Source organism: Pristis pectinata, chromosome 12 (assembly GCF_009764475.1).
Source record: "Pristis pectinata isolate sPriPec2 chromosome 12, sPriPec2.1.pri, whole genome shotgun sequence".
Classification (NCBI taxonomy): Eukaryota; Metazoa; Chordata; class Chondrichthyes; order Rhinopristiformes; family Pristidae; genus Pristis; species Pristis pectinata.
In genome coordinates, this window is record NC_067416.1 from 30,844,647 (window position 1) to 30,857,311 (window position 12,665).

The window sequence follows — 12,665 nt, forward strand, 5'->3', positions numbered from 1 at the left end:
CTATTGTAGCTGTGGACTTGCAGGGAAAGATTTGCTTTTAACCCTTGCATAGATTTCCCAATCACACACTCAGTAAATCTGCACAGATAAGCTGCAAAAGAAAATTCTGAGAGGTTCAGTGTTTCAGCTGCTGCGTTCCTGTTGCTGCAGCACTATTCTTCCTGGGCAGGAAATCAGTGGAAAAATCAAAACAAATGGGTCATGACTTGCTTTATTTATTTAAGACGGAGCTGCATGTCATCCTGTGATGTGGCCTTGGCCCCAACTATGCAAAACAGCACTAAGCATAACTGGGCTGGGAATGATAACAAACACATGTTGTATGTGCCTTTAACATTATGCACTTTCAAGGAAATTACTCATTCGGATTTTCAAAGGAATGATAACATGCACATATTTTGATGCCGAGAGAGACAGCTACAGTAACCCAATGGAACCAAATCCTACAAGACAAGCAGGCTAGAACCAATTTGTCAGTTAGTAGATACATTTTACCATACTTGTGCACCCCCCACACAAAAAAAAATAACATTTACTTAGCAAAACCCTAACAAGGCTTCAGGGAATAGTAATAGTGCAAATACAAGCTACAAGGGCTTTTTTCAATTAGATCTAAACTGGCCTTAAGTCAGAAGAGAGAATAGATTATTCACACAACCATAAACTTGAAGAAGAGGATTATAAAAACAAACTAAAAGACTGAATCTGAAAGGGCACTGACGTTTTTTTAATCTCTTGGAAAGGAGCAAAAACCCACACCATACTTTTGGGAAGAAAATACTGGAAAACATTGCAATGTGGAAAAGATTGTGGTTAGATCCTGCTTAGGAGGAAGAGAACTTTTAGAATTGTATAAACAAGACACCGATGTGCATTTATCGACAATTATACCCCCTTCAAGTATCAGATGATTAGATATTACATTTGAGGCTCAAATTCATACTTGTATTACTTTTACAAACAAAAACATGAGAAAACAAATTTTTCAGAAGCCAGAATGTCACACTGCAAGCCTACAAACACCATTCAAGGCTACCTTTGTGAAGGGGGCTCAGAAGCTGGCTCAGACAGTTAGGAATGACCTTCACCTGACTGGGGGTGACAGAATAGCTCGTTCATCACTTGTAAATTACCATGAAATATAAACTTTGCTAACCTTTGTTTAGTAATTGGCTCCTATGGTAGTCATACCAAGGGTAAACTTAAGTGCATTCTACATAGGGGAGGAGAGTCCCTCCTCACATCAAACACAATAGATCTAACATTCCATTAAAGAAAGGAGAGGAAGTAGACAAACTGAACTATTAATAGGGTGTGACAAATGTTATTCTGATTCATTTTGTTTTTAAAAAGAGGAAAAAAATTACTCCCAAAAGAATTTCATAATTGTACCATGCAATGAAAGGGAGGTCGCAATCACTTTTATAATATAAATACTGAATCACAAGGAGCTAGTATATTGAAGCACTTCATTCCACAAAATTAACAATTCAAAGTGCAAGCAGATCTGTCTGTGCAGCAGTGCAAAAGGCACAATGGTGATAACAGGGAGAGGAAATATGGAACCAATTAAAGCATATGAAATATAGCCATTGTGTCTGCATACAGTCCAGAGAAGAATTTGGTTTTGGAACTATTACATGCTCTGCTAAAGACCAAGTGGCAATAATAACAGGCCTGACAGGTGCCAGGTTTACGCACATTTTGCTAGTTAGTTGTCTCAGTTATACTGGCACGACTACAGACATAGAAATAAGTGGAGGGTGGCAGGAGAGAACAAAATCTCAACAATTCCTGTGTCATATACACTGATATCTCACTTAGTACTCAAAATGTGTTCCCAAATGCAAGAGTGGAAATAGAAACAGTATTCAAGTCACGTTTATAACCAGTGAAATCTCTGGGTTTGGAAAGCTGTGTAACCAAAGGGGATACAGCAGTTTCCAACACAACCAGCAGGTGGCAATGAGACACACAGGAGGGTGCAGGTGGTCTGTTAACACATGGAGCAATGGTCCGCATACTTGGTTTAGGTGGGGTGGGGGAAGCGGTGGCAGGAGGTGAGGGCTAAGCCCCACATTTCAATACCAAGCTGGCACACCTGGCCTGCCCAAAACCATCACAGGCAGCCTCTTCACCAAGCTGTGGAGGACAGGGGCAAGCACCAAGTCCCAGCACAGAAGAGTGCAGCTCATGTGCACGTCAGTTTTAAAGCGTAAGGGAGGGGTATGTGACCATGAAGACTAAGAGCATCATAATGAATCAGTACTGTAAATTAGGCCTTAGCAGGATACCAGTGTATATATCCATTTATATTCACCAAAGCTTGGTGAACATTTGTCACTTGGGTAAGGTAGTATGCACAACTATGCAAACATACAAGTGGCAAGGGCAAAAATTTACTGCAAGTATTTGAATCAAAATTGAATTTCACAAGGTGTAAATGCAATACAATTGGTGCTGTTGCTTTTATACACTTCAGCAGAGGTGTGCATAACTGATGAAATCAGTGCTCAAGTCTCTAAGCAAAGCAAAGTGGACATTTCAGTTTTTTTATCCAAGAAAAAAGGCTCAAGTTGAAGCTTAACTCAAGGTAAAGAAAAATATATTGGGAGATCAGTAAGGTTTTATGAATGACTATTTCCTCAACCATTTACTCTCGCTGCATCCACAGATGTATGCAATCCCTCCAATTACATTGACTCACAACTTTAACTTTGTTTTAGCCCATACCTCCATTTCATTCTTCTTGTCTGGCACTTAATAAAGCTGTTCTTCCTCCTTTCCCGCCCCCCCTTCTTTGCAATCATGTCCTTTTCCTCATTCTCTCTTGCCTCTGACCTTGTGGCACATCTTTTGTTGGGAGAGGTTGCTTGAAGAGATGATGCAATCCAATTGTTACCCACTCCCTCTAGTGGCCACATGACCACCAAAATAAAATGGCTTCAAAAACCAGCCAATGACAACCGTGGAACTACCCATCTTGTTTTTACTTTCTATCTGAATGCACTGAACAGTGCAAATATTAATAACCCCGAGCAATCATCTCAGAAGACACATTAAACTTCATCCTCTGACCACCTCAATTAATGAGAATTTGGTTCAATGATAAGATCTTCTGTTGGTTTTCATTCTAAACTCACCTTTTTTTGGGCAGATGCCTTCCCACTACCCCTCTCCCACACAATTATTCTATCCTGGAACCCTTCCTTTGACCAATACTTCACAGATCTTTTTGCAGCAACATGTTGGTATTAATTTCAATTTCACTCACATCCCCTAAGGACGTAGTAGGTTATTTGCCCCTTGGGGTAATCCCACCCCCCACTTACTTCCTCGTAACATACTTTCACCCATAACCATCAATTCCACCCAGATTCTTCTCCTATACGCCCACACCAGAAGCAATTTAAAATAGCCAGTTTACCCAACATCCAATGTATCTTTGTTGTGTGGGATGAAATGAGCGCATCTGGGTGAAATCACGTATAAACTCCATACAGACAGCACTAAACCAAGGTCATTGGAGCTGTGCAGGTCTACCAGCTGCTCTACTGTGTCAAAGCTCTGAACTTACAGAACTGAGGTCCAGACCTATAGTTAATTTTATATATACACACACATTCCAGCAAAAATGATCAACCACTAGAAGATCATCTGCTTCTCTATTCGTGGATGCTGCCTGATCAGCTGAGCATTTCCTGCTTTTATTGACAATGGCTAAAATAGTCTCAATATCAGAACAAAAGTTTGAAGGAAAATGTTAGTCAAGGGAAATAGTATGAACAGGAACAATAAGAGTGAAATGGAGGCATGGGCTAAAACAAATTTGAGGTAGTAAGTCACATCAATGCTAACTCTCAACATAGCTCCGATCCTGTTAAAAACAAGGTTCCTAAATTGTTAATCATTTCCTTGGACAGTGTACGAACAGTATTTTGTGGCAACACCAACAGGTATATTAAAAGGCTTAGATGGCTGTATCCCCGATGCAAGTACTAATACTTCCTCCTTCCATTACAAGTCAAAATTAATTCTTGCAACTGGGTCACGCAGTGGTGTAGAATCAGTGTATTTTTTTTGCTAGAATTTTTCAAGTTCTTTACTCCACAATTTTTATCTATTCCAAGTCATGGAGTTTACAAGTTAAACATTAATTTCTTTAGTAAAAAAACTGTACCTATTATGGGTGAATGAAAACAAGCTGTGCATTGATCATGTACACTTGTATTGACCTGAAGATTACTCTTTTTGGGAAATGGGAGAAGCAGCAAGGCGAATGGGGCAGAGTGGACGATAAATTATTTAATAGCATTTGAAAATAAAATTGGGAACAGTCTGTCTGTTTTTGGATGTGTCATGCTGCTAGAACAGTATCTGGGATGCTGGCAGGCGTTTAATGATGCCACTGAGCTTTTATTTTGCAACTATTTAACAAAGGCTCTCTCAAAGTGCATTTAAGATTTTTTTTGGAAGGCTGATTTTCATTGCTTTTTTTTATTATCCTTTGCAATCTTCAATGGGTAAGGCAGATATTATCTATTAATATCTGTACAAGTCAATGTTTTGGAAAGCTTCTTGCAACCAATGATGGATGAAATGGGGAGCTAAAAGCTGGCATCGTGAATTGATCATTGGAAAAGCTTCTTGGGTACGAATCTTCCTTTCTGCTTTTGGAATTTTGAGGGGGGAAGTGAATGCATTGAGCACAAACAGTTTGATATAATCCTCTGCATACAAAAGGAGACCATTGAACTTCCGAGTCTAAATTAATTTTATCAGTGAAGTATGTCCACTGGGGTAAACATCAGACCAGATGTTTCTACTCTGTTCAAAGGAAATCTATTCAGTTTATTAAGACTAGAAAACCAAAATTAAAAGCAGCTATTGGTCATCTGATCATATTTAATAATGGCCACATTACATTCATTAGACTAAGCCCACGACATGACTACTTTACACGTGGTTGCAAGACCTAGATTCCATTAAATCGGATAAATATTGTGGTTCTGTTCTAGACAGGTTACTCACAATACACACTGTTGACCATGTTCAGCGAAAGAGCAAGGAGGAAACCAGTGCAGGATTGCATATACCTGGACAGGATCCCATCATCAAGCTCAAATAAAATTTTCCATTTATATCCCTTTTTCACATCCTGCAAATTCGATTTGAGGAGAAACCATATTTCCAACTAGAGGCAACTGGCATAGTGCAAATATTAGGGGCCTGGATTGAAAAGCACAATAGAAGTACCTTGACCCATTGTAGTATTGATCCATGATGATTTGCCTTGAACCTTTACAATGTTAAAGGGTGTACATTCCAATGTCATTGAATCAGGCTCACTGAACAAATCATTCTTTGACTGAAGCCACAAATACTGATATTTCCAGATGTTCAGAATTGCACAGAAATTAATTAGGATGGTTGAGGTTAAATCAACTGTAACACATTTTATTCACTATCAACTGCTTACCCATGTCCCCCATTGTGGGAAATCAATGTGCAATAGAATGAAGACTTGTCAATCCCAAAACAATAGTAAGATTCTTCATTAGATATCTAGACTTGAGGGTGGATGATATCTGGAACGTGCACAGGTATGGTCTCATTTTCCAAGGCTATACTTGAAAAGGAGCAAATGTTCATGAGTATGATTCCTAGGTTTGTCATACAAGGAGATCAAGTTGTCCTGCAGGTTAGATGAATGAGATGATCTCATTGCATCTAACCCATCAAGTCCTGTAACAATTTTGCAGAGTTGCTCAGCCTTTCAGGACAGATAGAAAAAAGAAATCTTCAATTGGAGGGCAGGATTGTGAAGGCTTAGCTATTCAGCTTACTCAAGAACAATGGAGAGAATTTTGATGTTGGGGAAGTCACACGGCATGGGGAAATAGCAAGAAAGGTAAAAGATTACCCATGATCTTATCGAATGATGGAACCTGCATGACGGGCTAACGACAACTCCTGTTTCTATTTCTGCATGTTCTTGTATTGCTTAAAAAGATTTACTTTGGATAATTTGGGATAAAATTGTCACAAGCTAAGCATGATTATTTCTGTTTTCTCAGGTACCAGAGAACACAGATATTGCCAATAATGCCAACTTGAGTGACAATTGGTGAGGTGTTATTTGCAATCATAGGTTGTCAAGATGTTTATCATCAAAAAAAAAATTGGAGTAATTCTTCTCCTCCTCTGTTATTCTGAGATACTGTTGAGGCATTATCTTTTGATTCCAGCCATTTTTGTAGTACATGCAAGAAGCTAAGGCCATGAAAATTTTAACCACAAGAATCCTGAAGGTATTGCCTGATAATTCCACTATGAAGTCTATACCTTGTAATTGAAGCTTAAAAAGGTAAGTTACTTCCAACAACTGCCTTCATAGGCAAAAAAAAACACACCTGCTGGAGGAACTCAAGAGGTCAGGCAGCACCTGCAGCGGAAATGGACAGTCAACGTTTCAGTTCGAGACCCTTCAAGGGCCTCAACCTGAAGCATTGACTGTTCACTTGCCCCTAAAGATGCTGCCCGGCCCACTAAGATCCTCCAGCAGTTCTTTTATTTGCTCCAGATTCCAGCATCTGGAGTCCTTTGTCACCGTCTTCATAACTTTAGATAATTAACATTCATTTCAACTGAACTATGAATTTTAAGATCTCCTCCCCCCCCCCCCAAAAGAACTTTCAAAAGTAATCATTACCACATGCTTAAGATCCTAATTCAATCTAGCAATAAGAAAGATTATTCTGCTGCCTCAATTTTGCTTCTTAACAGATGATGCGGTTTAAAGCAGCACACCTGCTCATCATCTTGCTAACAAAAAACACTGATGCAATAAAAGAAAACATGAATAAATATATTTTAAATAAAAAGACATTTTATTGGTGGTGCTCAACAAAATGCCCATTTATTCAGAGATATTAAAAAGGAAATGAAAATCACATTAAACTCATGCCCACAACTCCCACCTGCAGCATTTCTGAACTTCTGACTGCAAGGAAATTGTCAGCAAGGTCATGAGCCTTTCAAGGCCCAGGTTCCATAGGTCTTTCATCAGACCATCCGTAAAAGTAATATTCCAAATACCAGCAACTCCCCTGGGGTCTCGATTGGCCTGCACATGAACTCCACTTTACTTTCACTGCTGGTATGATAGAGAGCAGGGCTGCAGCAGATAGCAAATAAGACTAACAATTCAAATGTTGAGGTCATGTCTGGACTTAGAAACAAGCAAAACTATTTTTTTTAAAAAACACCAGTTAAGGAATTACTTACTTACCCTTTAACATAGATATCACTCATCTCTTCTCCAGTAATGCTCTTTTCATCCAGAAGGACATCACTGGTATTCCATATTACACAGCGAAGGAAATGTCTGCAATGAAGTACACAAAGTGACAAAGCATTGAAAATGCAAAGCATGAAGAATAGGATTAGACACATTTCCTTCAAATAATTATTAAAGGCACTGGATAAAGAAGTTGAGAAACAGGTTGGAAAGGAAACAAAAAGCCTTGGGAATACAGCATGGATGCTTAACATTTTTCTTACTAGTTTATGTAGATGTATTAAATCATTTGAAAACACACTGGTATTAACATGTCCTGAAATAACAATGTGGAATTTGACCTGTCCATACATTGATATTTCATTAAATAATTTCTAGGCTCAAACTGTCAAGATTCACACTATTCCATTTTTGAAGGCTACTTCTAGTTGTACTCTGTTGCCTCATGACAAACAGGCGGTTTTCAGTCTAGGTAATGGTAGCAAGCAATTTAACAGGGACAGTGGGAAGAATCACAATCAAAACCACTTCAGGTATCACCTAACAGTTTCATGGGGAAAAATAAAATTTCCACCAGGTGTCATTATGTAAAATGAGAACTGAAAGCCAGTGCCAAATTTATTCTTTTTAGCCAATGATTGCAATGGTTAGTTCAGCCCTGATGCCAAGTCTGCAGTTATATGTTGAGTCTGCAGGAAAATTAGTAAAATTTCTAATCAGATCATAAAACAACCACACAGAAAAGATAACTGGGACAATTGTTCTTTCTTATTGACAACAGATGCTATTGTGTCAGTTTTCTTGGTAGCCACAGGGTTCTAAATGACCATTACACAACAAAGAATCCATTAACATCAGCCATCATTTCCCATCTGTAGGGAATTCGCACTTAAACAAGCATCATATATATGTTGATAATATCTTGGCATACATTGACATGTTGGCACTTCTCACCAACAACATCACCCTGTATTGATGTCAACAAAAAAAAAATGCAATAGGCAAAACACATTTAGCTTATGCCCCATCAGCCAAACAGATGGCTTATTAGTTAAATGAGCACATAGTTTTTGTTAAAGTCAAAAAATGCATCACATAGGCCAACAAGCAATACATTATGAAAATAAAGGAAAGCTGCAGATACTGGAAATCTGAAATAAAAAAGCAGAAAATGCTGGAAACACCATGTAGGTCAGGCAGCATCTGCAAAGAGAAATGGAATTGAGGTTTCATGTTGATGACCCTACAATCTGGTCTTTGTCCTGAAGTGTTAACTCAGTTTCTCTTTTCATGCTGTCTGACCTGAGCATTTCCATCAGTACATACTAAAGTACAGAGGTAATCAATACTTACTTCTTGGGCTTTCTGGGTGTAATATCAAACGGTGGCCCAGGTGGGCCTAGACTCACTGGGAAAACGTCAACCCACATCTGAAGCTTTCCCTAATGCAAGAGATAAGGTGTGACAAAATCAATACATACAACTTAGGAAGAAAGAAACAAACACGATGACAATTTGGAAAACACATGTGTTGTATGGTTGCTGATCTCGACAGCACTAATCATCATTAAGACTGCAATGGTCAGAGCTTGCACTATGGCGAGTCTGTGCCAACCATCATCATTATGGTGTTCCATTCAAGTATCTGAACTATTGCAAATGGAAAAGCCATTTGGCTCCTCTGGCTCCAGTGACCAAAATTCTATAAATGTTCTCTCATTCAAATTACAAATTGGATCAATGAGTAAATGAAATAGGACCAAACACAAAAACTATTTGCACATGTATTGTGAATGACATAAGGAAGGCAGAATTACATTCTTAACCACCCAGGGCATCAAAAGCTTTCTAGGTTCCTTAGTTGCATGCAGACCATAACTATTATGGGTGGTAGGTTCCCTTTCTTGAAGGATATTAGGGAGCTTTTTCTTGTCCATGGAAGGTGATAAATTACCTGGTTCATTCATTTCAGAGTCACATCTTGGCAGTGGGTTTTAAACTCTCACAATTTAGGTTGCTAATCTATCACTACGACTGCTTGGTTAATGTGCTTCATGTTCCTTTATCTGTAGTCACGGCTTAAGTAGTGCTCTATATTTTGATTCTCTTCTGCTTAGTCCTCTCATTCACCTTTGAAGGCTAAAGGGTACAACAAGATAGCCCAGTCTTTAGGAGCCCTTTATGCAGAGACTTCAAGGATCAAATACTTCCTGGTTCCACTTAGGCTCAAGGTGTAGGCTGACCAGGAACTGGTCAGTTTCAACACAACAGCCTTGGACTTTTACTCCGCTGATTTGGTAACAGTTCATCATTCTATTAGTTTTATTAATAGCATGCCAGTCGATGCAAGGCTTCTAGTCACTTCCAGATGAATTTCTGGCTTTTCTCCAGTTAGCTCAACAAAATTCATTCCAAACCTATCCCAATTCCTTTTTTTTAAAAAAGAAAAAAAAAGGATATACACACACACATCTCTTTCCATCCTCAAATTACCTATTGGGCTATAATACATAGTTGAACTACAACTTCCCAAGTCTGTAACTTGCGTTTGTAACCCTACTGCTCACCGAATCCTCAGTTCCTTACTCAGGAAAAAGTGTATAATCTGCAACTCACCTTCAAACCCAATGCTCCGAATCAAAATCAGCCTATTTCACTATTTTCTCTCTCACATTTTGTTTCAACTTATCCATGTTTTCATTATCCCAAAAGAGGCACAACATATGGTGGGATATACAAAGTGACAATTCCTTCAACCATCAGATTGCCTGTCCAAAATGGACAATCCATTTCTACTAATTCTGGATTATCTTCAGCATTGGGTGCCAACTATTTCCGTTCTGCTAGTCATAAAACTATCCCTTCAATGGCTGGGCAACCTACTCTTCAATGGGGGAAAACACCAACTTCTTCAGTTATCTGGTTTATCAAAAGATCAGCATGGCAGAAAACAATTCTAATAGTTCCTATTAGTCATCAAATTTTTCGTTTTATCTTGACATTGAGAGCTGTTCAATTCATCTAATTGCCATGCTCATGAGATCACTTTTCTTAACACTGCATTAGATTCCCTTGGCTCTTTGAAATATTCAGATTTTTACAAGCCATTGGCATGTAACATTGATGGCTACAGGTTGTACAACACTCCGTAACAATGAATTCTGGGAATAAAGATGGTCTTTGGTCAGGAGATATTGACTCAGTTACCTTAAGTTGTTAGTTTTCTATGGACTCATGTGGTAATTATATTAACCATATGCAATGGACTGGTATCAAGTTACATTCTAACCATCATTTCCTTCTCTTTTGAACTCTGAGATATTTGGCAGGCCAAAGTACTAAAGTATATTTTAGTCAAATGTGTCCTTTATTACTATTACCCAAATCTGCTCAAATTCAAGGCCCTTAATTCTTCTAACTTGCAGATAATTCTCTTCTATGCCCTTCAAGGCTAACATGTTTTCTGAAAGGTAATGTTCAGAATCATACACAATAATCAACTGATTTATGAGATACAGTGACTTGTGAAGGCTCCACATGACTGGTTTCTCTACCCAATGCACTCAAAGCCAAATATCACAGATTCCACACATGACAGTATAATTAAAATAGAACTCTTTCCATCTTATTCTTTCCCAAGAGCATCACATTACACTTATCCACCCTACAGTACATTCGACACACTTCTGAACTTCATCAGTACAACTATGTTCCTAAAAACACAAACTGCTGCAATCACTCAGTATTCAGGTAGTATCTGTAGAAGAAGAAGTTAATATTTTAGGTCAAAAACCCTTTGTCTGTAGGCAATTCCAGCATTTCTGTTTTTATTTCAGTTTTTCAGTCTCCTACCATCCTGCTCTGTTGCCAAGCTCTGCATCTTCTACAAACTTTCACTGTACTTTCTCTACTCAAGTCCATTTCACTTGCACAAACAAGACAGCTATGCCTTGAAAGTTTTTTTTGCATTTGAAAAGATGAAAAAAATGCAAATGTAAAAAGAATAACAGAGGTCAAGTTTAGTCTCAACAATCCAATACAGAAAAGCATTCTGTGCTGAAACAACTAAAGAAACACCCCTTCACCCAACCCTGCCCATTTCCTCAGAAGATCATAAATTAATGACTCCTCATTGCCAGATCCCCCTACCAGGGAAGATTTACACCCACCCTCCCTGCTTCTAAATTTTTCTTTTAAGAAATGTTCTCTCTAGACCTTCTGTTCCAAAGTAGCCCAGGCAAGTTGACTTGCTCCAAACCTACCTTTGGTTAGATTTCAGACTTGAGTGTTACCTGTGCAAGGTTGGGTTGAAAGGTGCTGTACAATGTCCTCATTTCCACGTGCTCTGGTATAAGTCCTTGCTGCCGCAAAACGTGAAGTGCTAGACGTTCCTCGGGAAGTCCAAGATGCTCATTTAAAGTTTTGTTACCTTCTGCATCAAAGAATTACAATGTCAATGGTGGATTCACACATTTTGAGATCAAACTGCCGCTTAAAATAGGTCTTAAACACAAATATATTACAAAGGCAAAGGGTTCTCCTTTAACTTTTTCACTGATGATTAAACTCAATTTTTCTTGATTTCTTAACAGTTCAGACTCCTCTCTGCACTAATACAGACACATCTTGTGAAGTGCACCAACAATTGTTCTCCAAATTAAACGAAATGCAACCAATATATTATGAAGCTTCAGTATGATCTATGTAGGTGTGGGCACCAATTACACAACATTTAATGTTTCAAAACTAGAATGCCCACACAGGGACAATAATGAAAAGGTGACAACTCCTATGTCACACCCCAAGTCCTTTACAAGAGTCCCTCCACTACTTTTACCCTTCGGTTGTAGAGTCCATGTTGTTCATTTTTTGTTACATACAACTTCGCATCTGTTTGTGGGATGGATGGAAACCATTCAATAAATGATTAACTGATCATGCATTATTATTGCTTCATGGTCAGGTTTGCTTCATCCAAGCCATTATTGGCACTGAGAAAAAAAATGCAAGTCTGAACAGGTTTGTAATCAGAAGAAGCCAGCTTACCTTTGCTGTCCACCCCACCCCCACCCCAACCACTCCGTGGCCCAGCGTTATAGAAGGCCAAGCTTCTCATCAATGATGAGCTAACAACAAACCAAGGCTTGAATTTGGAACTTCCTGTGCATGACTTAATGTTATGCTGGGTGGTGCCTTTGTCAACTAAGCCATTGGGAGAATTGAAGAAATCCTTTTAATCTTGATAGAAGGAAACTGGATAAACAGTAGTTATCTGTATCAAATAAATGACTAAAATGAAACCTAATTACATCTGTCTATTCATTGCTCCACACCCTCACCTTTTAAACCCATCAATGTCAACTCT

General features: G+C 38.6%; 1 protein-coding gene across 1 annotated transcript in view; it reads right to left on the bottom strand.

Moving 5' to 3' along the window:
* The window catches only part of LOC127576924 (myoferlin-like), a 183,359-nt gene that overhangs the window by 40,704 nt on the left and 129,990 nt on the right, over positions 1-12,665 (bottom strand). The window contains 3 exon segments of the mRNA XM_052027748.1: positions 7,292-7,387; positions 8,654-8,742; positions 11,593-11,732. Coding sequence (XP_051883708.1) covers positions 7,292-7,387; positions 8,654-8,742; positions 11,593-11,732 — 325 coding nt within the window.